At 49.2% G+C, this 27,719-nt stretch overlaps 1 protein-coding gene across 2 annotated transcripts; it reads right to left on the bottom strand.

Annotated features, from left to right (window-relative positions):
* Positions 1 to 5,212: 5,212 nt before the first annotated feature.
* LOC120878221 (aldo-keto reductase family 1 member B1) lies at positions 5,213 to 22,413 on the bottom strand. Of its 2 annotated transcripts, none has more exons than XM_040260901.1 (10): positions 22,116 to 22,413; positions 13,946 to 14,113; positions 13,162 to 13,278; positions 12,069 to 12,146; positions 11,637 to 11,759; positions 11,056 to 11,162; positions 10,653 to 10,734; positions 10,034 to 10,117; positions 7,698 to 7,780; positions 5,213 to 5,622 (listed from the first exon to the last, which is right to left on the bottom strand). In XM_040260901.1, exons 1-10 carry the CDS (start codon positions 22,179 to 22,181, stop codon positions 5,580 to 5,582), a joined length of 951 nt encoding a protein of 316 aa, XP_040116835.1. In that variant the 5' UTR covers positions 22,182 to 22,413; the 3' UTR covers positions 5,213 to 5,579. The 2 variants fall into 2 exon arrangements, with proteins under 2 accessions (XP_040116835.1, XP_040116836.1); XM_040260902.1 differs by lacking the exon at positions 22,116 to 22,413 and adding an exon at positions 21,556 to 21,976.
* Between the last annotated feature and the right edge of the window lie 5,306 nt (positions 22,414 to 27,719).

The following is a 27,719-nucleotide window of genomic DNA, read 5'->3' on the forward strand; positions in this document are numbered from 1 at the left end:
ACCCTCCAGCCTCAGTCAAGCCTTAGCATGGTGAGTCATGGCTGTTGTATTTGCTGAGCGATTCCTCCATCCAAAACCACCCAGCTAAGCCCCTCTGAAATTCCTGGATTCTAGCAACTAATTGTGTGAAATAAATTTTAAACGTGAGGTTGCTCAGTTGTGTCCAACTCTTTGAGACCACATGGACTGTAGCCTACCACACTCCTCCGTACATGGGATTTTCCAGGCAAGAGTACTTGAGTGGGTTGCCATTTCCATCTCCAGAGGATCTTCCCGACCCAGGGATAGAATCTGGGTCTCCCTCATTGTAGGCAGAGGCTTTACCGTCTGAGCCACCAAGGAAATCAAGTGAAAGTTGCTCCGTCGTGTCTGACTCTGCAACCCCGTGGACCGTATAGTCTAGTGGAAGTCTCCCGGCCGGAATACTGGAGTGGGTGGCCTTTCCCTCCTCCAGGGGATCTATCTTCCCAACCCAGGGATCAAACCCAGGTCTCCCACATTGTAGGCGGATTCTTTACCAGCTGAGCCACAGGGAAGCCCAAGAATACTGGAGTGGGTAGCCTTTCCCTTCTCCAAAGGATCTTCCCAACCCAGGGATCGAATCCAGGTCTCCAGCATTGCAGGTGGATTCTTTACCAGCTGAGCTACAAGGGAAGCCCAAGAATTCTGGAGTGGGTAGCCTATCCCTTCTCCAGGGGATCTTCCCGATCCAGGAATCGAACCAGGGTCTCCTGCATTGCAGGCAGATTCTTTACCAACGGAGCTAGAAATAAATATTACAGTTTGTTGTTTAAAACACACACACACACACACACAGAGTTGAATCCCAAGGCTTAGAAACTGTGTTCCAGGGCCCTCACGGCTTGGGGTTGTGTGTAGGGGGTTAATAACTGATTTGGTTCTCAGACTCCTCCCTCACTTAAACCACAGCAGCTCTCCTCTTATCTAGTGTATATATTGAGGATAGACAGAGGGTTTATTTTAGAGAAAGGAGCCTACTGCCAAAAACAGGTTGGAAAACCCTGGGTTAGTTGATCTCCAATGCTCTGTGATTCCATCAGTACAAGAAAAAAAAACAACTTCTTACAAACACGTGGGCAGTGTTTTCTTCAGGGCTCACTCTTCTTGCCAGGAAGCACAGTCCTTGAGGCTGGAAGCAGAAGTTCACACTGTGCTGCTCACAGATAAAGGTACCAGGAGTGGCCCTTTCTGTGCCTGAAGCTGGACTGAGTCCAGGCAGTGGAGAAAGAGCTAGTCGTGCACAGCAAACAGCCTCACTCTGGACACAGCTCCAACCCCTGGGGCACCATCCACAAACTGGGGAGGTGGGGTGCAGGGGGCTTGCTTCTGTTGCAAAATATAATTATAGTAATAATAATGATATTAACAACATCATATTAATATTAATTAACATGCTAAAGCTGAAACTCCAACACTTTGGCCACCTGATTAGAAGAACTGACTCCTTGGAAAAGACCCTGATGCTGGGAAAGATTGAAGGCAGGAGGAGAAGGCGACAACAGAGGATGAGATGGTTGGATGGCATCACCGACTCAATGGACATGAGTTTGAGCAACCTCCAGGAGTTGGTGATGGACAGGGAAGCCTGGCATGCTGCAGTCCATGGGGTCACAAAAAGTTGGACATGACTGAGCGACTGAACTGAACAACATCAGCAATGATGACTAACATTTATCAAGGGCTGTGTGCAAAGCCTGGGAGATAAGTTTCACATTCACAGTCTTAATCCTCCTGACTGCTAGGAGGGCAGCATTTGTAGACTGGAGGAATAGAGGTGAGTTGTGGATTAGGAATGGCAGAGCTGCAGTGAAGACCCGGTCCATCCAGGACTTCCCTGGTCGTCCAGTGGTAAAGAATCTGCCTGCCAATGCAGGGGACACAGCCTCCATTCCTGGTCTGGGAAGATCCCACAAGTTGTGCGGGAACTAAGACCGTGTGCCACAACTCCTGAGCCTGCGCTCTAAGGCCTGCGAGCGGCAACTGGAGAATAGCCCCTGCTTGCCACAACTAGCGAAAACCCATGCACAGCGACGAAGACTCAATGCAACCAAAAATGATAAAATAATTTTTTAAAAAAGCCAACCTAATTTTAAAAATACAAAGACACTGTCTATATTTATACAACTCTTTGCTACCTCTCATGTATTTTGGGTCACTAGTCAGAACTGAGCAGCCTCTCTGGCTTTAGACCTCTCTGGGTCTAAAATACACTGATTTCACAATAGAAGGTTTTCACTGCTAGTTGTTATAAGCTCTTCACATGTTAACTCACTTGCACACACAGCTGCTATCACCAAGTGCCACTCTGTGCCTAGGCACAGTTCTAGGCACTGTGGACAGGAGGGCGAGGGAAACCAACACTGCTGCTTAGCTGGGAGTTGAGCTGGAGGACCTGAGAAGCCAAACTCTGGGGAGGAAAAGAAGAGAGGCCCCCCTTGGGGATCCTCAGCCCCACGTCTTCCTTGCAGCACAGCTAGAAAATGCCGTCAAGGGTCAGAAAGACTAAACATGACCTGGAGCTGGACCCCAGGAGCAATGAACCCTCAGAGACAGCCTCTTGCCAAAGGCTTGCCAGGCTGAGCCCAACACTGACTCAGAAGCCCAACTTGCTTCTCCTGGAGGGGGAACCCCCAGGACTCTGCCAGACGCTGCACTGAAACAGCTTGTTTGGGAATTGTGTCCACGTGAAGGATGTTGTGTTGAGAAATGTGAAATCATAGACCTTCAACCGTGCTGCTGTCTGCATTCAACCTGCACCACTATTGTTCAGGGCAGGTTTTCAAGCACATCTTAATCACCCATTGATTCAAATTCTGTTCCATCTTTCAGCTGGTCTTATTATCTGAACAATTCTACTCTTTGCCTGTAACTTTGTTTTGGCCCAACTCCAAACCCATGAATATATTTCAGGGCCCCAACAGAGCTCCTCAAAGACCTGCACCATTGTTCTGTAACTGCCACTAACTTGGCCTCTGAAGTGTCACTGCATTTGGGATCAGGGGTTTACCTGTGTCCTGAGGCTGGGCTGCAACCGGCCCAGGGATTGGTGAGAGGAGGGAGGTGGGGCGAGAAGCACCAACTCTGTCCATGGAGACCCTCTGGTGCCTATCAGCTTGGGCCTTATGCTGCAAATACTCTTCTATTTTATCTTCAACATGCAGACCCAGCCCTTCATGATAGGTTTTGATCCCCCTCCTCATCCTCCACACCAGGCAAGTCAGAGTTCTTAGATACAATTGGAAAAGAAAAAGAAAGTGAAGTTGCTCACTCCTGTCCAACTCTCTGCAACTCCATGGACTGTAGCCTGCCAGGCTCCTGCACCCATGGAATTTTCCAGGCTAGAGTACTGGAGTGGGTTGCCATTTCCTTCTCTTGGGGATCTTCCCAGCCCAGGGATCGAAGCCAGGTCTCCCACATTGCAGGCAGACTCTACCATCTGAGCCACCAGGGAAACCAGATACAACAGAAGGTAGGTTAGAAAGCAGGGAGGGGGACCAGCAGAGGGAATTTTATCTGGTTTGCGCTCCTGGCTGGCTTCTAAATGGTCTTGTTTTGAATGTTTTTAAGCAGGGACCTAGAGGCAGGCATCTGATTTTAAATCTCTTACTAGTGATGACCCCAAAGCTTTCCCAGAAACCACTTAAGCCAGCTCTTGCTACCTGGAGAAACAGGGTTTGCGAACTAGTTCTCAGAGGACTTGCCACAACCGTTTATAAAATGATAGTCTGCTCTTGGTGGCTGGGAAGATCCCTTGGAGGGCATGTACACCTGCTTCAGTATTCTTGCCCAGAAAATTCCATGGACAGAGGAGCCTGGTGGGCTACAGTCCATGGGGTCACAAAGAGCTGGGTATGGCTGAGTGACACACACACTGTTCTTGGTGATTGGAGAGTGATGCAAGAGGTCTGCAGTTCAACTTGGGATAAGGTGGGACCTGCCTACCAAGCAGGGGGAACTGGACCACAGTGACGGGTAGGTTTCAGTAAGTGAGGGATCCAGGTGCAGGGCTGCCAGCTGGTGAGCTGATGGGACCCCCACCTGCATCCACCCCAGCCACTCAGGGGCTAGACTGTTCTGCATCCCTGAGCGAGACCCAGCAACCAACGCTGCCCAACTAAATGCTATCCATCTGACACATGGGTCACCTGCAAAGCAGCTTTCACCAAGTGAAAGTGGCTAGTCATTCAATAAACAGAGCCAGGAGCAAAGCAAAGCAACTTGTCTTTATAAAACTTGAAGTCAACCCTTGTCAATCCGATCTCCTTCCTGGCCTTTGTCATTTTGATCAGTTAAGTTAGTGTTAGTCGCTCAGTCGTGTCTGCCTCTTTGTGACCCCCTGGATTGCAGCACTCCAGGCTCCCTGTCCTTCACTATCTCCTGCAGTTTGCTCAAATTCATGTCCATTGAGTCGATGATGCCATCCAACCAGCTCATCCTCTGTCGCCCCCTTCTCCTCCTGCCTTCAATCTCTCCCTGCATCAGGGTCTTTTCCAATGGGTTGGCTTTCCTGAAAGCTTTCTTTCATTTCTATCACTGGAAGATATAGGGAGAAGGTAGCCATCTACCTGCCATGAAGAGGGCCCCATAAGAACTCAACCACGCTGGCACCCTGATTTCTGACTTCAGACCTCTAAAACCGTGAGAAATACATTTCTGTTAAACCACCCAATCTCTGGTTTTTTTATTATAGTGGCCCCAGCTACCAATTATTGCTGCTTTTCTTCCCTCTGCCCCAGACAATGAGCTTCATGAGAGCAGTCTCTCATGAATGGTGCTGTTTAGTACCCACAGGACTTTGGCCTTCACAAGTAGGAGAAAAAAACAAGTAAATCTGTGAAATTATAAACAGGTTTGCATCCTGGTTCAGTCCTAGAGCTTTGGCTCTCAGCTTGGCTGCACAAGGGTCACCCTGGGGTCCTGCAAACTCCTGGTGTCCTGGCTACACCTGGAGCAATTAGATAAGTTTCCAGGGATGAGGACCAGCATGCTAGCATTCAAAGGCCCCTGGGCGTCTGTCAGTCAGTCAGATGTCCAGCCCCCTAAAGCCAAGTGGGTGTAGGACTGAGGTCCTAAGTGCTAAGATGCTAAATCCTTCCTCTGTTGTGGAGCTGAGCTGTATGGTATCTGGGGAGGAGAGTCGAGGGGCACAGAAGGCAGTGTAGTACAGCAAACCAACACAAAACAGACAGCATCAAACTCATAAGAGCACTTTTTATTTGAGGCCAAGAAAAGTCTAGCTGAAAGGATTACAGTTCCAAGCAATCAAAACCCCACTGTTAGAGGCACTATTCTGATTCTGTAAATTCAATTTAGAAAAGAGTATTTGGGTTGCATGTCTCCCAGTCCCCCAGACTAGAAGGGCAAAGGAAAACTGAAGAGACTTCTACTAATCTACTGATTCTGCTTTTTGGACCCGACACCAAGCTGGCCAAGCCCTCGCTGGTTTGTCTAGAAGTCGCTGACCCACCACTGAGGGACACGGGCCAAATTACGCTACACACAAGAAAAGGGAGGTGGGAGACGGCAGGTCACCCAGGCAAGGGCAGGCTCCCGCAGCTTCAAAACTCCTCGTGAAAGGGGTAATCCCTGTGGGAGGCACAGCTGTCAGGAGGAAATAGGAACACATCAGCCTTTCCTGGATGAGATTGCTACCGTAACCAATTTCAAATAGACGGAAGTGATGTCTTGAGTATTGTCCATTAACGCATATACATGGAATCTAGAAAAACGGTAGTGATGAACCTGGTAGAGAATGGACTTGTGGGTACAGCGGAGGAAAGGGAGGGTGGAACGAACGGAGGAAGTAGCAATGACATATATATACATACTATCATGTGTAAAACAAGCAGTCAGTGGGAAGTTGCTAAATAACACAGGGAGCCCAGCGCGGTGCTCTGTGATGACCTGGAAGGGTGGGGTGGGGGGGGCAGGGAGCCTCGAGGGAAGGGATATATATATACACAAAATTTTGACTGATTCTCATTGGCATACAGCAGAAACCAACACAAAATTGTAAAATGGTTTTCCACCCATTAAAAAAAAAAAGCAGACTCACAGATACGCAGAACACACATGACCCAGCAAGTGCTTGGCACACCTGGGGCAAGAGACCACTATCAGCTCCAGAAGCCTCCAGGGACCAGTGGGAGTGGAAAGGAACAACGGAAGATTTGCTACAGGAAACACAGGGAGAGGGGACAGGCTGGACGTTGAGCTGGGGGTGGAAAGATACAGGAGCTGTTTGCCAAGGTTCACAGTCCTAGGGCCTGTGTTGGAGGTATATAGTGTTGGAAAGCCTGGCTGGGAAGAGCGTGAAAGGCCTCAGGGTGAACCCTGCTTGGGGCAGACAACTCTTTCCTGATCCATTACACATCAGTGGCCTGCAGCAGCTGCCTACCATACGCTGTGTCAGCAGCTGGAAGGGGAAAGGAAACTGAATGAATGACGAGCAGTTCTCAAAGGAGAACAAGGATGGAACTTGCTGACTGATTCACTTCTCTGTCTCTCTCCTTTGCCCACTAGATCAAACAAGATTTTAATGTCTAAAGGGTCAGTGCCATTAACACATACAGGGACCTCAGAGACGGCCAGTAGTCAACTCTGCCTGTGGCCACAGCGTGGCAGCCACACGCTCACAGGTGAGAGTTGTTAATCAAGAAGCAAACCTGGGGACACCTGCCGGAGAAGTGGGGGAACCCATCAGGGGTGCCAGCTAGGAGCTGGAGAGAGAGCAAGGGCTGGAGAGACAGCTAGCACCCGGGCCGGCCCGAGGGAACGCTCAAACTCCGCGTTGGAGAGTAACTATCAGAGGGGACAGAGAAGAATGGTGAGGTCGGACGGTACAAACAGTGACAAAGCAGGTCCTTAGTCTCCGTGTAAAATGGGGAGAGTCTTCTTAAAAGCAGGAAATGTTTTAAACGTTCCTGAGTTAATTTAGCGGTACAAAAAGGAAAAAAAATAAAACCAAACCCTACTTTCCTTTTCATCTCCTTCCAAACTACAAATCAGAGGGAACACAAGGAACCAGCTCACGTGTACTGGAGGGGTCTAGGTGGCTCCACTGTCAGAGCTGGGGTGCTGGTCGGCCCCGGGCACATAGTCTTCCGACCAAAACCCTCTCATGAAAAAAAAAAAAAAAAAACACAAAACCCTCTCATGAGTCCTTATGGATAAAGAGTCACAGGGAAGAGTCACAGGGAAATTCTTTCAGGAAGGTAGGGCAGGAGCCACCAGGAATCATCTGGTTTCATATGAGCCACTCAATTTTGAAAAGTAAAAGTACAATATACTTAGATGGGTGGGACAGGGTAGGAAGGAGGGGATATATAGAGACATAGCTGATTTACTTCCTTGTACAGCAGAAACTAATGTAATATTATGAAGCAACTATACCCCAGCTTAAAAAAAAAAAAAAATGAAGCTGTTTGGCCCCCAGGTTACTATAGGTTAGGCCAACAGTGCACAGGGCGAGGAGAGACTAGGGCAAGGCGCTGGGCATTTCCCTGGAGCTGAGTGCAGCTCAGCTGACATGCTGTAAATGCTCCTTGCTGCACACGGAGGAGAAGGCCAGGTAACGTTAACAAGCCAGAGCTGCTGCATGAGCAGCACCTGGGTGGTAAGGCCTCCAGCAGTTCTTCGTTCATTTGCATCCCTCCAGGGGCTCTCCCGAGACTCACCTCACCAAGGCACAGGCCCTCCAGTCCCTGTTGTAGCTGAGCAAGGCGCTCATATCCTCCTTGTCCAGTTCAAAGTCAAAGACCTGAAAAGAAAACAAAACAGACCACAACTCCTGTAAAGCTCTGTAAACAGCTATCCAACACAGGTGAGGGCTCCTCTGGTGACTCAGTGGCAAAGAAGCTGCCTGCCCATGCGGGAGACTCAGGGCCTGATACATAGGAGGCGCCCATGGATATTACTGGGCTTTCCTGATGGCTCAGATGGTAACGAATTTGCCTGCAGTACAGGAGACGTGGGCTCGATCCCTGGGTTGGAAAGATCCCCTGGAGAAGGAAATGGCAACCCACTCCAGTATTCTTGTCTGGAGAATCCCATGGACAGTGGAGCCTGGCAGGCTACAGTCCATGGGGTCGCAAAACAGTCGGACATGACTTAGCAACTAAACAACAAAATCCAACACAGAATATGAAAGCGTATGATCAGCTCCAGGCAGGACCACTGGTGAGATGTTGCCTGCTATGAGGAGGGGCAGGAAGGTAGACTAAACTCAGAGAAAGTTTATTACATGGCCACTCAGAACACACATGTTTTGTCTGGGTATAATATGAACGATGAAAACAGACCTTTCCCTTCCAGATCCTCCAGGCAAAATGATACTTCTTTTTCTATTTCAGTTCAGTTCAGTCACTCAGTCGTGTCTGACTCTGCGACCCCATGAATTGCAGCACGCCAGGCCTCCCTGTCCATCACCAACTCCTGGAGTCTACTCAAACCCATGTCCATCAAGTCAGTGATGCCATCCAGCCATCTTATCCCCTGTTGTCCCCTTCCCTCCCAGCATCAGTCTTTTCCAATGAGTCAACTCTTCGGATGAGGTGGCCAAAGTATTGGAGTTTCAGCTTTAGCATCAGTCCTTTCAATGAACACCCAGGACTGATCTCCTTTAGGATGGACTGATTGAACCTCCCTGCAGTCCAAGGGACTCCCAGTTTACTTTAAAACCTCTGCCCAGGGAATTCCCTGGCAGGCCAGTGGTTAAGACTCCTTGCTTCCACTGCAGGGGGCAAGGGTTTGATCCCTAGTCAGGAAGCTAAGATCCCACATGCCATGTGGCCTGGAAGCTTAAAAACGAGGGAGGGGGACGTATATACACTTATGGCTAATGTGTGGCAGAGACCAACACAATATTGTAAAGCAAGTATCCTCCAATTGGTCTTTCCCGATGGCTCAGATGGTAAAGAATCTGCTTGCAGTGTGGGAGACCAAGGATCAATCCCTGGGTGGGGAAGATCCCCTGGAGAAGGGCATGGCTACCCACTCCAGTATTCTTGCCTGGAAAATCCTATGGACAGAGGAATGTAGGAGGCTACTGTTGATTGGGTTGCAAAGGGTTGGACACGGCTGAGCAACTAACACATCCTCCAACTAAAAGTAAATAGGTTTGAAAAATAACAAAAGTGAGTCTTTAAAAAATTTTTTTAATGAAAATGTTTCTTTTCCAATGCTTTGAAAAAATAAAAGAGGAAACAAAAAAAAGCCATCTCTAGCAGGGTATGTGTTTCCCATGCTATTTTACCACTTTATCTATCTCCCAAACCCTGCCTAGGCCCCAGGCGGCCAGCAGCTCGTGTTACAGCCTCAGCCCCTGACCAGTGGAACAGGCGTGATCAGTCGCTATCCCTGGAAACAGAGCCACAGGAACCAGGGCTTGGGTGATGACCGAGAGCTGCTCGCATTGGGGAGAGCAGAGGCCCAGGGGCACTGGGACCCTCCTGGTGAGCTCATCTCCTGGCCCGGCCCCCAACACTGGTGCGGGAGGGAGACAGGTGGGCGGGAGGGGCTGTGGTGTCAGAAGGCCTCCTCAGCTCTGGCAGGTGCCCAGAGAACCACGCAGGACACCTCACTAGAGCCCTGCAAGGTCTCTGCAGGCCACGGAGCTGTCAGCACAGCAGGGTTTCCTGAGTGCTTACACAGTACCAGGTGCTGTGTGCATCTTATTTCATCTTCGTGATAACCCTTGAAATAGGTACACATTTTACAGATGGGGAAACTGAGCCGTGATGCAAATCCGGGCAGCATCACTCAAGAGCAACATTTCTCGGGCAAATGACAAGTCCTGAGAAGTCCCAGCACAGGTGTCTGCATGTACAACGAGTCCCAGGCTCCACCCTGGAACAGCACTTGCCACCCACGAGGAACCAGTGTCCTGCGTCTACAGTGGGCTCCCTGTCCGAGAGGAGATGGCGGGGGGCCCACACATGACCATCCAGAGGCCTGGTAAAAAGCTGGCCCCTCCTCCACCAAGGGGACCCCAGGCCAACCAGCCAGGACTTACCTGGAAGTTCTCAGCAATGCGTTCAGGCGTCACCGACTTGGGGATCACGATCAGGTTCCTCTGCATGGGGAATCGGATCAGCACCTGTGCAAAGAGATGCTGAGTGCGTACGTCCATCAGGAGCTCTGCACTTTCCACTTGCCCAATCTGACCCCCACCCCAGCCCACACCCAAAGAGAGAAACCCCAGAACTTCGCAGTGAGGAAACCAGCTCAGAGGTGATGCCTCACACCCCGCAAGGAGGAAGGGAGGTGCTTAGGTCCCAACCCCCAGCCCAGCTCTCAGCCTCCATGTCCCTCTGTATGTTACTCCCTGTCTAGGAGCTCCCACTAGCCTTTGGGAGCACACAGCTGAGCCCTTCTGCAAGCAGAGACGGGCTTTCCTGAACAGGGGGCGAGTGTGGACCATCATGGTAGCCTTCAGAGGTAGCAGGGCAGGTCCGATCATCTCCAGCCCCACGCGGTCTTCTAAGGGTCCTCTGTGCCCTTTCTACCATGCTTCAGGACCCAAGCCATACGTCTGGGGAGGGCTGACTGGGCTTGCTCCTCCAGGCTAAAGGGAACTACCACAAATGCAGAAAGTTCTGCGAACAGTCACGAGAGCCTGGAAACGGCCATACCTGGGCTGTGGTTTTATTGTGCTTGTCTGCAATCGCTTTGATCCCGGGGTCCTCCAGTATGGAAGGGTCCTCGGGCTTGGCCCTGGAGATAGACAGCAAGACAGTCTGCGTGAGCGACCACCGTCACGACTGCTCAAGGCAGCCATGACCCTAATCCTAAGGCCCATCGACCTCAGAGGGCAGCCCACAGTCTCCTCCTGACTCAGAGCTCAGTTACAAACTCACAACCCTTTGGAAAAAAAGGAGGCATCCTGCTACTAAAAATGCCAACCAGGAAACCCAACAGGAGGCTCCCAGGAGGTCTGCTGATCACCTCGGAAGCGCTCTCCTTGATGCTGGATTTTCCTTTTTCAGCCATTATCTCTGCCAACAGATAAGAGAACACGATCCCATGGAGACTCACCAAGGCCTGTCAGGAGAGCCGAGGGGACTATAGGCAGTCACCACAATGCCCTTGGAGTTGCAGTACTGGATCAACTTCTCCTGAGTGAGGTATGGGTGGCACTCGATCTGCAGATACACAGGAGGGTTGATGCTGCCCCTGTGGGCATGGGCCACACCGGAAGTCTTCCTTGGCTAAGACCCCTCCCTCCAGACAGAAAGTTATGGGCAACCCGCATCCCATCTCCTGGATGGGCGGTGACAACTCTTGCTTCCCAGCTAGTGTTCTTGACATTAAGGATCCTAATCTTGTTACCATGGCCATGGGCCTCGAGGTTTTTTTCTGGCTTTGGCCATTTATCAACTGTGACAGGTCTGAGGATGTCAGTGTCTGCACACAGCTCGTCTCAAGACTCAGTCATCACAAGCCAGGCTCAAAACCCTTTCTCTCCTGCAGGTTTCACTCTCAGATGTGGCCATAACTCAGGACTCTGCCAGCACCCAGAGATCCGCCTCCCGGGTGATGTGGGTATCAAGGAACTGCTAGCATCAGAGTGTCACAGAGCAGTCTCCCATGCACACCAGCTCCCCTGCTGACATTACCTGGTTAACCGCCGGCTTGTATTTTAAGCCAGGTTTGTTTAAGATCTTCTCCACTTGGAGATGGTTGAAGTTGGAGACTCCAATAGCTTTCACCAGCCCTTCGTCCACCAGCTCTTCCATGGCCTAGAAACCAGAGGGTCTGCTTGCTGCTGACATGTGCCCAGCAGGACAAGGACCAGAAGCACCTTGTGTACCAGCCAGCTTAACAGGTCATGCCCTTATTATTCAGTGCCAGGAAGTCAGATCTCCGGGAAGACAAAAGGCATCGAGACAAAAGCCAGGAAGGCTTTAATGAGGCAGGAAGAGCCCCAACAGTGGCAGAGTAACAATCACGGCAAAAGAAATGGTAGAGCAGGCCATTCACGCCTGGTCCCTTACAAGGAAGCCGCAGAGCCAGCAAGAAAGGGGAGGCCAAGCCAGGGGCTGCCTTACCGTCCAGGTATCCACGAAATCTTTCTCACTGGGAATCACGTTGCCGTCCTCATCTAATGGGAAGAAGTCTTTCCCAGGCTGCAGTAACAATCAAAACCAATCACAGACCTGCAGAGATCTGCTGGGGCAGACTCATCGTGGAAAGCAAAGTTCTAAAACAATCACTCTAAACTGCAACAGCTGTCTGTTTTCAGAGGATAATCAAGGGCAAATTCACATCATTGGGAAAAAGAAATAGCAGACAGCTCCTGAAGCCTCCAGACCGCTTTTCTATCAGATGGGTGCACACTGACCACTGTGTGGAGATGGACAATTCTTGGTCAGTGAGATGAAGCCTGCCATGGACGGGGGTGTGTGGATAGCGGGGGACCCAGGGCCCACGTTCTGGCTGGACCCAAGCCTACAAAAGCACCACCTTACCGAGCCTCGCCAGCTTATTGTGAAAAAAACAAAGGATGCAAGTCAGGCCCAGATACACCACAGTGCAATAAAATAAGAGCTTCAGGGTAAAACCCACATGCTTTCACACTGGTTGATGAAGCAGAAAACTGAGCCTGTGGCTAGAATGGAGGTTAAGGATGGAATAACTCTAGAGTTCTTTTATGTCAAGCAGTAGGTTGCTGAGGTTTATCAAGTTTCCGCAGGATGACATGTGTACAGAATACTGGAAAGCGCGTGCATTAAGTGCAGGGTGCATGCGTGTGTATACATATGTGCGTGCATGTGTGCGTGCGTGTGTGCACGTGAAGGTGCCTGAAGTGGTGGGGAGCCGTGGGAGCTGATGACGCCGCCTAATGGGCAGGAGTGTCACCTCAGCTGTGTTCACTAGTGCAAAGGTTGAAGTTACTCAATTACCAAAGAACACAGAGTGGTGCTCCTCCAACTCCGAAACGTGCACGTGAGCCACCCCTGGTTTGGGTCAGAGGGCTGGGTGGGGCCCGAGGCAGATTTCTAACAAGCTCCAAGGCAAGGCTACTGCTGCTGGTCCAGGGACCGCACCTCGAGTGCAGCGGCAGGGACACACAGAGAGTCCACCTGCTTGTGACCTGCTAACAGCAGAGGGCGATGCCGCTGGCCACCCCTGAGCCCCTACCTTGAAGCCCGTGGGCCAGTGGATGAGGTAGAGGTCCAGGTAGTCCAGCTTCAGGTCACTGAGCGTCTTCTGGCAGGCACCTTTCACCAGGTCCTTGTCGTGATACGTGCACCACAGCTGAAGCCAGGGAGGGAACACGTCTCAGCCCGCAGGCTGGGAGCCAGATGGCTCAGGGACAGGGGACTCGCTTTCTGCACCCCAAAACCCACTGACTTCACCATGATGCTGTCAACGGTGGGGACAGAGATTCCACTGCACACGTGAATCCTAACTTCCCAAAGGAAGGGAGGATAATCAGGTCAAGGAACCCTTTCAGGAGGACCAAACTGAAGGCACAAAATGGAATGGGCAGGTTGGCAAGCCAGCCCCAGGCCCTGAACATAGTTCCCACCAGGCTGCTCTTCATGGGCCCAGCCTCACCCTCCTACCTAGTATCTCCTGGGTACCACCAAGAGCTCAGTCTGCAGAGGGGAACCAAGTCCTATCCTCAGAGATAACCCTCTGGAAAGCGGGTGCTAACCCATAGCCTTGGCCTCATCAGCAAGGGGCTCCAGCCAATGGGTCCCAGTGGAATGACCATCCAACAGACAGGCGAGACCTGGAGCCCACATGGCCTTGGGTGTGGCCCTGAGTGAACACATTTGCCCAGGAAGAACCGCCTGCTAGGTGGTAACCCTAGCCATGTTCGGAGACCCCAGAGTGTGGTCTTGGCCCCTAAATGGATGCTGCCCTGGATAAACATGGACGAGAACCCTCCCTCAAGCTCCCCTGCAGGGCGGGGTACCTTGCTGACGATGAAGAGGTCCTCACGCTTCACCACCTTCTCCTGCAGCTTTGCCTGGAGGGCCAAACCCACCTCGTTCTCATTCTGGTACACGTGGGCACAGTCAATGTGACGGTACCCAAGGTCAATCGCCACCTTCACAGCCTCCGTCACTTTGCCTGGAGGGGACTGAAAGAAAGAGGAAATGGAAGACACGGAGGTAAGACCAAAAATGAAACAAAACAGAATCTGCACACAAGCCAGGAGGAAGGGAACCCAGGCTCCTCAGCAGCTCTTGTTCCAGGCCACCCGAGGCGAGATGCCACAGTGCTTCACTTTAGGAAAATCTGACCACCCTTTACTAGCAGCACAGATCACCTTAACTAGATGGGCCAAAGCCCCTCACTTCCTTGTTTGTTCAGCATCTGTTGATTTACAAATCACTGTATAAACAATTCACTGTGGTGTTGGAGAAGACTCTTGAGAGTCCCTTGGACTGCAAGGAGATCCAACTAGTCCATCCTAAAGGAAATCAGTCCTGAATGTTCATTGGAAGGACTGATGCTAAAGCTGACACTCCAATACTTTGGCCACCTGATGCGAAGAACTGACTCACTGGAAAAGATTCTGATGCTGGTAAAGATTGAAGGCGGGAGGAGAAGGGGACGACAGAGGATGAGATGGTTGGATGGCATCACCAACTTGATGGACATGAGTTTAAGCAAGCTCTGGGAGTTGGTGATGGACAGGAATAGCCTGGCTTGCTGCAGTCCATGGAGTCGCAAAGAGTCAGACACGACTGAGCAGCTAAAGTGAACTGTATAAACAAAAGCCCCCACTATCTCAATCTGTTAGGTTCCTAAGACAATGAGGGATACCACTGCTTTCAAACAACTCAAAATACTTCAAAATCACTGTTAAATATTCATTCCAATTACCGTTTGGTTCTCGAGTTTCGTCAGTGAACGCCTATGACTTATTTTCTCCTTTTACAAGTGGACTCTGGTATTGGTCATCACTTGTTTTTATGCAGTTTGGGGAGTATCAAAGTCAAAAACGACTGCTGCAGGTTCAAAGGCCTGTGCCCAAATCTCACTGTGTAGGAATCTGCTTTAAGAGGTGGAAGCGGGAGGTGGCCGCTCAGGGACAGTTAGCGGACAGAAAGGAGTTGACAGGAGGGGGAAATGGGATTCATGGAAGACCACCACGTGGTTTGTGGTCAGAGCTGCATGAAGACTGGACGCTGCCCCTGCTTGGACCATGTGTGCATCTGGGTGAGCAGGAAGGCACAGAACCACCCCGCCAACCAGCACCCAGCCTGACTGCGCACACACCCATCTGCACAACACTCCTGTTTGGACCAGAGAGGTGGAAAACAAACACATGTGCATCGGACTGTTGGGTGAATAGGGCGCATTCCTCCAGAGAGCTGGGGTAGAAAAGAATGAGCAGGGCAACTCCCCCGGGGCCATGAGCAGCTGCAGACATCTGCTGTTTTGATATCAGCTGTTGCGAAGAGAGGAAGGCGGAGGAAAGCAGGACCGAGCCGTGAGCTTGCCCAGCTCTCTCGCCACCACGGGGGGGAGCAGGGTGGGCAGACGGGCGATGCTGACCTCGGGTGTGACATCAGACATCTTCAGACAACCTGGCCATCGTCTAGGTCCCCGAAGGACCCAAGCTGTACCTGCAGTCTTCCCCACCCTTCATGGTGGGAACCTCAGCATAGCCAGAAATGCCAGAGTGTCCCTGGGGGCCCCTGCCGCAGGGCACACCCCTTCCCAGGAGAGCGAGCCAGGTGGAATTCGGAGGCCCAGGAAGGGGAGTCCAGCATGCCATCAACTTTCTTCAGGCTTGAAGGTACCCTGGCTGGACTTTCTCTGCAGGGCCCTGTACTGTGGCTGGCCTAGCAGCTCACCAGCCCCAACCCTGAGCAGAGGGCAGGCACCTTTCCGAGGTCCGGCCACACACTGCATCTGCCACAGCGACTGGTACAGGGCCCGAGATGTAATCCCAGGCAGGCCCACAAGATTCCACCTTTGGACGTCAGCTGGCACTCTAAGGACATGGTTTCATTCTGGCCACTCTGTGCGGGGAGCACGTGTGCCAGGAGGTGCTAGACGGAAGCGGGCTTTGAGGGGCAGATGAAGAGTGGAGGAGAGACAGCTCCTGGTCACATGCTTCACAGCCCTGGATCTGGTACTCCTGACATCCTCTAAGTCAGTGACTCCACACCCCCAACACATTTTCTTTCCTGCTTAAATTGGTTATTTGGTTCCTTCGGACCAAGAGAGTGCAGAGTCGGATAATCAAGGCTGCTGAACAACTGACCCAAAACTGGGGGAAAAAAAAGTTATGATGCTTGTATAGAGGAGCCAAAGACAGAAATGACCTACAAGAGGTTACCAAGAAGCTGTGGCTCCCCGACCCTTGCCCGGACAGAGAAGATTGATTAGTTGGGAAGCACATGCTGAGAAGCTGAGTCCAAACTGCTTTCAAAGGACAATGAGGAGCAGAAGCAAGGACTGTTGGGCATTTACAAATTAAATACGTACAAGCTGCGGCAATCCATAAGGGGACTCCAGCAAACGGATACTACATGCTGGCTTCCCCTTTCCAGAGACACCTTTGCAGTAATGGGAGGGAAGGCTGTCTGGGGCCACCAGCTGTGTGTGCAGTGGGGACAACGGCTCTCACCTGGGCTGGGCGGGCCAGGGCCAGCCCGGGGACAGGCATGCAGTTACTAGAAGGCTTGTGCCAGAGCAGGTCCTGTCATAAATGGAGCCTGACTCACGTGGTGTGCAGCGCACAATGGCTTGGAGAGAAAATAACAGCTCCCACTTATAACGGATCAGTCTTCACTAGTTTTAAGTGTATCATTGAATTGCATCTCCACCACAACCCTGGTTATCCGTGATCTCCGGATTAGGGAATGAAGGTGCGGAGTTTATGAAACTGGCCCGTGATCGAGCAGTGAGAAAGAGATGTCGGGGTTTGAACCCCGGCACCAGGACCTGAGGGCCAGCCTTGGCTCAGAGGTCTGTCCTTGGAGGAAGGGAGACACTGGTCAGGAAGAGGACAAGTCACCCGGGCTTGGAAAACCATCCTCTGGGATGAAAATGTACCGGAATCCACCAACTACTACCCAGAACCCTCCCCCGAAGGAGACTAAACTAACTTTCCTCATCACTAACGAAGCAGCCACTTTAAGATCTGGTGGGAAAAAAAAAAAAAGGCTCATACAAATCATATAGGCGAAATCATGTTTGAAACTCACTTCTGCCACTAATCTGCCCTGTGACTTGGGCACATCTGCCCATGCCCATCCCCTCAGAACTTAGAGCGAGCAGCAACGGGACAATGTTCTAGCTGATGGTACCAAGTGACGTCACGTCTCTACCCCTGAGACCCCACCCCCACCCCCGTCAGTTCCACAAACTGGGCCAATTTCCTTTTCACATAACACTCCAGGCCAGGCAGTCCCAACTCGAATAATTACTATCCGTGCCTCTCTCTCTCCTCTCCTCTTAAAACCCAATCGTTGGAGCTCGTGCTGCTAGTTACCTTAATATCCCTCCCTCTATTCCCTCTGCAAGTCAGAAGCAAGCAAGCAAACAAACAACAAAAATACGACAGCCCCAGACTTGGAGAAGGGAATGGCAATCCATTCCAGCATTCCTGCCTGGAGAATTCCATGGACAAGGGAACCTGGCAGGCTACGAAGTCCATGGGGTCGCAAAGAGTCAGACACAACTTAGCAACACACAGCTCCAAACAACAAAGGTTATAAAACAGAGTCATTGGTTAAAAAACAAACAAACAGAAAAACAAAACAGTACCTCAGAGATTGAATCCTTTGTACTGGTAAGAGAGGATTATGTTCTTTCTGACTTTTAAAAAATATTTTCTTCAGTTAGCAGGTATCACTTTTGTAATGAAGAAGGGGGATAGGAATAAAGGAAACTTTACTTTGAGGGGAAAAAAACCTGGGTGAGAAGTTTAACAGTGTGCCAATGATAAACTTGGAGCAAAAATAGGTAACCATAACTTTTAATGTAAACTTTGATAAAGAAACAGGGCGTCAACCTCTAAGGCCTTGAAAAGTAACACTTTTCAAGTGTTACTTTTGAGAAAAGTTGTCACTGAAAAGCATTGTTTAACCTCTTCTTGTTAAAGCAGCTTCACTTCAGAGAAGTTCAACCTACATTAAAAAAAAAACTAACCTTACTTTTTAATTATCAGTTTTGTTTAAAATACTAGTGATGTCATGATATAATTTTCTGCCTCTCGTATATAAAACATTTCAACTACAGGTATGCTAAACAGACATTTGTGACCTAATTTCTCACAATGTATTCCAACTTCCAGTTAATTTATTTAGAATCTTCTGGAAGAGAAACTGGCAAACTTTTTCTGTTAAATGGCCAGGCAGGAAATATTTTAGGTCTTGTGGGCCAAACAGTCTCATCATACCTGCTCAACTCTGCTGCTGCAAAAGCAATATGTAAAGGAGTGAGATGTGTTCTAATAAAACTTTGCTTATAAAAATGGGCTGCGGTTTACTAACCTCTGGTCTGGGGGTTGCTGGAAAAGCACACAAAGAAATGGGCATTCGGCAACAGACCTAGTCTTGATTTCCCTATTTACAAATAACATTCTCATTTGCAATTCAGCACCTTAATAACCAAAAGGTGAGACTTCCTTGAGATTCAGTGGTTAAGACTCTGCCCTTCCAATAAAGGGGCACTGGTTCGATCCCTGGTCAGGGAACTAAGATCCCACATATCATGTGATACAGCCCAAAAGCAGACAAATAGAAACCCTCCCAAAAGAAAACAAAGGTATCCTGATATTGAACGTAAAGATATTCTGGAGTCTGAAAGGGTTTATATCCTGCTCCAGTTTATTCAATGGACAATAAGGTCCAGGGAAACCTGAGCAAGCTGGGCCAGCTTGCCTGCCCTGTGTTTACACATGATGCCCATATACAACGATTTTGTGCCAAGAAGTCTTCCAGTCTGCCACACTCATAAGACTCCAATAGAATAAGCATCTGGGAGAATCCAGAGAATGACAAAGTCTTTCACTTCAACAGAGGTGTTTTTATTGCTTGGTGCAGATAAGCCAACCTCATTTCGCTCATGTTCAATTACGTCCAAATCTACAGTTTAATAATGTAAACCACAATTTCATGTAATAAAGAGCAGACTGCCGAAGAAGTATCTTTTTCGTTGCCTTATCACATGAAAAGTCCATTTGGGCTTTTTTTTTTTTTTTAACATCAAAGCTAACAACCAGGTCTGGCCACAAACAAACCAACAAGAAAACTGAGATTAACTTTCTCTCATTCAGTGTGAATCCAGCTGTCCTAAATTACACCACTATCTCCACTTGGTTGTAATGGGGGTGGCCCAGGGCTGGCCCTGCACAGGCAGGACTTATTTAAGTATCTTTGCTCTTGAACAGCTGCAGGTGGAGGCCTACAGGGAGATGAAGCAGGTGAACAGAAAGACAAGCTACTGGTTTAGCTCTGACTCTTCTAGCCCGGGATCCCAGGCCATCAAGAGCTTGGCCTGAGTTCTTTCTCAGCATTTTCTCCTAAAGGAAGTGTTAATCAACCTCAAAGAGGCAAAAACTGGTTTGTTGAGGGCAAAAACAGAAACACTTAGCTTATAAAATGTTCTGTGGCCTGTCAAAGGGTCACGGGACACACACAGATGTACCGTCTATCTGTGATGTTGAATTTTCATTGGGTGGGGGACACTTAAGGGGAAATGTCTCAAAGGCTCGTGGGTGTGGGCAGCAGACGATGGAAAAGCAGCAGAGAAAACTGTCCTCCACTCCTAGGCTTGGGGTATGTAGGTGAGTTACAATGGCCATTTATACATCAACAAGTTTCCAGCTAGTTCCACACATTTATCAGCAACAGGACACTGGTCAGCATCAGAAGTAATCTGTTTTAGCCGCTTCCTGGGAATACAATGCCCGTGGCTTATTTACTGTCCACTGGGGAAGGCAAGCCTGCCAAGGGGAAACGGCCTCTAAGCCACATGGGCTTGGAGGCAGAGGTGTTCTCCCAGGGGACTGAAAGCTTCACCTCCAAGGAGAGGAAGGGGAGTCTGAGGACCTTCAAAGTAACTGACTGGAGACTCCCAGAGCCCTGCCAAGGGTCTGAAGGATACAACACAGCCACCATGATAGGGAAGATCCATGGGAACCAGGAACTGGCCCCACTCCCGGGGCCTCCCCCAGTTCTCACAAAGATAAGCAAATGGTATTTGGGTCACCCCATTTTTGTCCAGCATCTGTGAAAATATATATTTTGCACATACAGGGGAAAGGTATTAAACACTATTCATATACTGCTCCTTATAAAGAAGGAAATCTCCAAGCCCATACTTAAGCCATCTATCTCCCTGTCACCTCCTCTACCGTGCCTCTATATGGTTCCAAACAACTTCAACTCCTCACCCACTCCCTCAAATCTGAAATTATCTTACTTCTTCATATTAATTCAACATGTTATCCTTAGGATACCTACCATTTACCAGGCTCTGTGAGAAATTCTGTAAATAGTTTGTGACCAAGTCAGACGCTACCCTTACACTCAAGGAACTTACTGGAGCGAATGATCTTATCTTAACTTAATTTACATTAGGGTAGGTTTTAAGAGCTCAAGCAAATGATAAAGCCCTAGTTTTAAATCAACTTTTACTTCTTATTTACCCCCAGAGTACTGATTTTGAAACAATGGACCTAAGGTCCCAGTTTTTGAAACCACAAACTTATAAGGTTCAGCGAGGTGGTGGTTTTGTTCCAGTGACACGTCTGTGTGCTGCCTCAGAAATTGTAATTTGCCACTGCCAAGAAAGTGTCTGTTCACATCCATTCCAAGAGAATAACCTGCGACAGACCGAATTTTACTTGGTACAATGGTCATAATTCAATTACACCCTTAGAGCCACCATTGGACTTTTGGAAGGAAACACAAGGCACATATAACTCTGATTCCTCTGTCCACGAAATACTTTTCCTGGGAGGCAACTCCACGACAGTGAACGTTTACAAGATTTCAGCTGCCGATTTTAGGGTAGAGATAAATACCATCTTCTGTCTCTTTCAGACCATTTCAAGGTGCCCTTAATCTCTACAGTCTTTTCTTTCCTTGTCAGTGTGTAAATGGCTAATGCCCAGTCCTATATTTAAAATTTCCGGAACACCTGAGTCATAGCCGTGGAATGTAAAATATCCCAAGTTAACTTACAAGCGGTTTAAATTTGGGGGGTTTTGCTTCGGCGCCCGTAACATCATTCGGCGCTCCCCAACTGTCAGATACTCAAGACTACCATTTTTACTCCTAACCTTTTCCTGGGGACGCTGTGAAGAGGTTCCAGCGGTGCCGAGGTTTCAGGAGGCAGTTTTAACTACTGATGCCAGCCCGCAGTTTTGCATGGGCGGGAACCTCCCCTCACCACCCGCACCCCCGCAGATTCCTTCGTCCAGCACAGGACACGCCGAGGGGCACGCCGGCCTCCGGGAGTTCAGCGACCAGGGCGTTTGGAGACAGTGTAAATAGAAAGGTCCTGGGCACACTCGTGCAGCCTAATTCAATTACCTGCAGACTCCAGGCTTACCTTGGGATGCTTACTCCTGAGGGAGCAAAGCCGGAAACGGTTAAGGATCAACTATTTCGGAGAAAGACAAACGGCGCGGGCGCCCGCAGGTGAGGTTAGGCAGGGACGCCGGCGCCCCACGCCTCTCGCCTCTTTTTGCTCCATCTCCGGGAACGCCCCTCCCCGACCTTCATCCACTGAGCCACAGCGACGGACGTGGGAAAATTTCCCTTCGATCTGCGCCCCCTAGTTGCCTTTCCAGCTGAGATCGGATTCCAGCGGATCGCATGCACCAGGAGTTATGGGGTCGGCCACCCGCGAGCCGTTCTCAAACACCCCTTCCCCACCCCACCGTAAGTCCCCCGGGCCGAGACCGAGGCGAGCGCCCCGCCCGCCTCAGCGCCCAGGCTCCCGAACCTCAGGCCCAGATCCTGCCGGGACCGGACCTGCCGGAGCGTGGCTCCCTCGAGGCCTGGCGTCCGCCGCGGGGGCCGCTGCTCAGGGTCACTCTCAGTTCCTTACCCCCCAGGCCGCGCCGAGCACTTAAGCGAGCCCTGGAGCACCCTCGCCAGGGTACCTACCTTCCAGGTGCCCAGCCCCAAGATGGGCATCTTGGCACCGGTGTAGAGCACGATGTGGTTGGCCATGACTACTTGAGCTCTGCTGACCAGGATCAGAGAACCGTGTCTAGGAGGCTCAGCGCGGTTCTTTAAATAGCGGATGAGGCAGGGCGAAGGGGCGGGTATAATGGGAGTCTGGCTCGGCAAGCGCAGCTTCTGATTGGCTGCCCCGACAATCAGGATGCCGCACGTCTGTTAGCCCGGGGGGTTCTGCGAGGAAGCGCCTCCTGCTAGGTCCTAGCGGCTCCGGATTCCTTTTGAGCTGGCGGTTTACCCACGCCCCCACGCCCCGCAGCGAGCTCCGCCAGTAGCTGTGGCGCGTGGAAACGCGAATGCTTTAGCAAAAGTAACAGAATTCCCATAAATAATAGCCTGGGAAGGAGTTTTGGTTTCTCTCTCTTTTTTTTTGAGAGCGCAGAAGGATAAGTTTATTGTTCAAGCCCAGTAGCATGGTTTTTTTGGGAATTTGACCAAAGCCAGGACTTTAATTTGTAGGAACACACTGATGAGATGGTTGGCTGGCATCACCGACTCAATGGACATGAGTCTGAGTAGGAGTTGGCGATGGACAGGGAGGCCTGGCGTGCTGCAGTCCATGGGTCGCCAAGAGTCAGACATGACTGAGCGACTGAACTGAACTGACTACTACAGCTGGAGTTTAGCGCCCTTTGCTTTTAGTACGGTGCACGCCAGAGAAATGGTTGGCAATCTTGTTGCAAAACATCAGCTTGAGATTTAGGTTTGTCTAGCCTGTAGAAGGAGGTGGCAACCCACTCCAGTCTTGCCTGGAGAATCCCAGGGACGGGAGAGCCTGGTGGGCTGCCGTCTATCGGGTCACACAGAGTAGGACATGACTGAAGTGACTTAGCAGCAGCAGCAGCCTGTATGTAGCCTGCAAGGGCTGTCTTCACACTCTGCCATAGATGTAAGCTGTTTGTACACACTGAATGTGATTCAGCAACCCTTTCTCCTAAAGCCAGCCTCTCTTGAGGATAGGAATCCCTGAAGAGCTTAATCCAAAACAGGCAGAGGACATTGAGTCTTTAGAAAGTAAGGCTCTATGGAAGCAGCACATTTCATACACAGTAACTTAGCAAAGCTCTCTGGATGAATAAGACAGAAACCCACAAAAGAAAAGATAACTTTAATACTGTAGCTTCAAGTATGCCAAATTAGGAGGAGTTGGATGAATTGGGCTTCCCAGGTGGCGCTAGTGGTAAAGAACTTGCCTGCAATGCAGGAAACAAAAAAGATGTGGGTTCAGTCCCTGGGTGGGGAAGATCCCTTGGAGGAGGTCATGGCAACCCACTCCAGTATTCTTGCCTGGAGAATCCCATGGACAGAGGAGCCTAGTAGGCTATATAGTCCATAGGGTCACAAAGAGTCGGACATGACTGAAGGGACTTAGCAGCAGCCACTGCCGTAGCAGGTATTGAGTTAATCAGTCCTAGTTGGCAGTCCTAACACATTCTTTCCCAGGATAACCAAAGGAACGTTGCTGGAAGAGCTTTGTGGATAATTTTGGTTTCTTTTGAACAACCCCTTTCCATGATACTGTACTCTACCTCAACCTTGCTCTTTCTGTTCTATCTCCCTATAATATTTCCCCTAATTATGTGAGATTGGGAACTACATTTGCCTGGGGATGACTCAGAACCCAGACCTCTCTGAATTCCATTCTGGTGATTTTCCTTTCAGTGCCTTTTAAAAAGTGCCCTCCCCTCAGGAAAAAATGTGTACAAAACAGACTGGGCCAGAGATTTTTCCATTTGACTTTTACAGAAACTGTTGTGGGTAGGCAAATTCTGATACTATTTGTCCCCCAATAATAGCAATTTCATTTGAGCCCTACAGCTAGGAACCTGGTTTGTGATAAAATAGCAGTAGTCATACCAGTCTTCATGCATAAATCTGTTGGCATAGAGGTTGCTGTCCTAAGGGCTAGTCTCATAGAGAAATTATACACCTGGAGTGAGCAGGTTGGTATACACAGAAGGGTCATCTGCTAGAGACATACATTCGATATGAACGGCTTGTTGTGGTTTCTTTGATGATTGAGTTTAACAGTTGACTGTGTGAAGGCACAACTGGCTAAAAGTGGCATATTCTGACTGGGCTAGCAAATGTAAAAAGTCAGACCTGGGGATCTGCTATAGCTACAGCAGTACTATAGTGGGGACATACTGTTGTCATAATCTCTTTACTGCTCTGTAACTTCTGTAATCTTTGTAAAATGCTGTTGTGCACATATCAAGATTATGCTTAAAAAAACCGTCAATGGAATTCTTCTAAGAAACCTTCCAGTAATCTCTACCAAGAGCAATAAGAACTTTAAAGGACTCTAAACCAATAATCCTGTCATAAGAACCAGTAATCTCATTCTGAGGGAATAATCTAGAAGGAAAACACACATACATGCACACAGACACCTTACTATAAGTATTGCTGGGACTGGGCAAGTGAGGTACTTAGGTGAAAAGTTGCAGCCTGAATGTGGATACTTCCTTAATTTTTATACCCTTGGCATTTCACTTGAATCACCCTAGTCCACACACACACACGTATGTTTGGAAAACAGTTCTATACACATCATGGAAAACTATAAATGTCCAACAATAGCAAGAGACAGGGTGTAGCCATTAAGGGAAGACAGGGGCTTTCCTGGTCGCTCAGTGGTAAAGAATCCACCTTGCAATGCAGGTGGCCCTGGTCTGGGAAGATTCCACATGCCTCGGAGCGATTAAGCCCTACGCCCATGTGTGCGCCACAGCTGCTGAGCCTGCGCTCTGGAGTTGGAGAGCCGCAAATGCTGAGCCTGAGAGCCGCAGCTACGGAAACCCACGCACCCAGAGCCTGCGCTCTGCAACAAGAGAAGCCACTGCAATGAGAAGCCCATTCACAGCAGCAGAGAGTAACCCCTGCTGTCTGCAACTAGAGAAAGCCCACGTGCAGCAACGAAGACCCACCACAGCCAAACAATGAAATTAATAAATCTTTATTTAAAAAAGAATGAAGACAATCTAGATATAGAGAAAAATATATACGAAATAACCCTAAGGTTACCATAGAAAACGAAGTCATAGGACATGGTTACAAACATGAAAAAAATAATGTGATGTATGGATAAAATTAGGAAGAAGCCGAAAGCAAGGGTAATACTGTTTGTCAGATTATTTAATTAACTTTTTTTTTGCAATTAAAAAGACAATTTCCTATTAACTCTCCAATTTCTCTAGAATAAAACTTAAACTCCTTAGCTTGGCAATCAAGGTCCTGTGAAATCTGCTAAAACTCTGTAAATATATGAGAAACTACCAAAGTGTACACTTAAAACGGTGAATGTTATGGCATGTGAACTATATCTGTGTAAAGCTGTGATCAGCAAGCACACGGAGGTTACATGGTACCGGTCCGCACAGGTTAGTTGAGGTGAAGGGAGCCAGTAGGCGCAGAGAGTCGAATAAGACTGAAATGACTTAGCAGCAGCAGCAGCAGCAGCAGCAGGCTCTAGTCACGCAATCCCTCAAAGACCCAGGCTAGAGCTTCCACCACCTCGTTCACAGATTGCCCGGACCCAAGTCTTCAGGGTTTGCCTCAGGAGAGTCAAAGAGCACCGAACAATCACAAATGAGCGATGAACTGTTTAGGCCTGGAAGTGGCACACGTCCCTTCCATCTACAATCTTGGCCAGACCTAGTTGCAAGGTCCTGCCTGTCTTCACTGAGATGAGCAAGCGTCATCTTCTCGTGTGCAGAGAGAACAGAATACAGTAGAATACAGTGATAAAGCGTATTCCACGAGGACAAATAACTATTGAGCCCATGTTATGTCTCAGACATTGCTTCAGTCACTTTGTGAGTGCATACTTGTGTGCTAAGTAGCTTCAGTCATGTCTGACTCTTTGTGACCCAATGAACTGCAGCCCACCAGGCTCCTCTGTCCATGGGATTCACCAGCCAAGGGACCTAGAGTGGGTTGCCATGCCCTCCTCCAGGGGATCTTCCCGACCCAGGGATCATACATTATATGCAGGTGCTGCTGCTGACAGGAATAATATAATAGCTAATTTCTGTGCCTGGCACTATTCTACAAACATTGTATGCATTAAATCATTTAATCTTTACAACTACACTTTGCAGTGGGTAGTATTAGTCATCGATTTTACACATGAGGAAACTGAGGCACAGAGAAGGGGGGAAATATTGCTAAGGTCTCATAGCAAGTTGAGAGCTTCACAGGTGGCACTAGTGGTAAAGAATCTGCCTGCCAGAGCAGGAGGCACAAGAGACGAGGGTCTGATCCCTGGGTCCGGAAGATCCCCTGGAGGAGGAAATGGCAACCCATTCCAATATTCCTGCCTGAAAATTCCCATGGACAGAGGAGCCTGAAGGGCTTCAGTCCACAGACTCACAAAGAGTCTGGCATGACTAAGCACGAATGTATAACAAGTGGCATGGTCAAGATTTAAACCCAAGCAGTTTGACTATAGCACCTGAACTCTTCACTGATACACAGGTGGCTTTCAAGTCATTTTACTGTGACTCACACTAAGGAATAGATTACATTTGTTGACTGAAAAAAAAAAAGCACAACCTAAAAGTTGAGAATTATGTTTTCTTTGGCAGACTTCCTAAGGATTTAAGCCTGAGAGTCAGCCTCTTAGACTGCCCTAAGGGACTGCTCCTAGGGAGGAAGCTAGCATACATAGGAGTTTTTGCAACAAAGATCAGATAGAGGGATCAGTAAAAGATTACTGTTAATTAAAGGAAACCAGGTATCTCAAGCTAAGGAATTTAGCGATTTTCTTTGTATGGGAAGATGCAAGGGTCCGGCTCACTGAAATCATTCCTTTGATATGCACCTCAGCTATCTTTGGTCAGGATCCTGGTTTTTTTCAATCCTGAATCCCTTCAAGGTACACCTTTGAGGGGTGGCTGCAGGGGCTGATGGCTTGCTGGCCACAAATTCTTTTTTTTTTTTTAATCGATTTGGCAGGTGAAAAAGCTGACCTATATGTATATATAACAGAAACAAAAGACCTACAAAAAATTTCATCCTTATTATGTGTGGCGTACTCTGATAGTGCATATTGTTTTATTTTTCTAGTATTGATTGCTACCATGATTCACTCCCAGTTCCACGATGAAAGATTTTGTGATCCACTCTTGGGTCATGGTCTCCAGTTTGGAAAACTCTGCCCTCCATCCACACCATGGCCTCACCATGATTCCTCATTTCAGGTAGCAGGAGAACTGTGATAACCAGACACTCCCAGCAGGCCAGCAAAGTGTCTTTCTCCCACTTCTGCACACTTCATCCTTCGGTACCCTTGGAGGAGCAATCATCACTTTGGAATGAGAACACCTGAGACTGGCCCTCTAGAAATGGGAAGCAAGGAAAGGCAAAGGAGAAAGTGTGGCGGTCACAGGAAAAAGACAGAGACTTCAGCCCCTGTCACAGAATGGGCTGGACATAAGAGACTCAGGGAACTGGTCTGATGGGGGGCTCGTGTCAATACTTAATTGTGTTTGTTTGCAAGATGAGGTTTAGATGGTAAACAACATT

Source organism: Oryx dammah, unplaced genomic scaffold (genome assembly GCF_014754425.2).
Source record: "Oryx dammah isolate SB20612 unplaced genomic scaffold, SCBI_Odam_1.1 HiC_scaffold_18, whole genome shotgun sequence".
Taxonomy (NCBI): Eukaryota; Metazoa; Chordata; class Mammalia; order Artiodactyla; family Bovidae; genus Oryx; species Oryx dammah.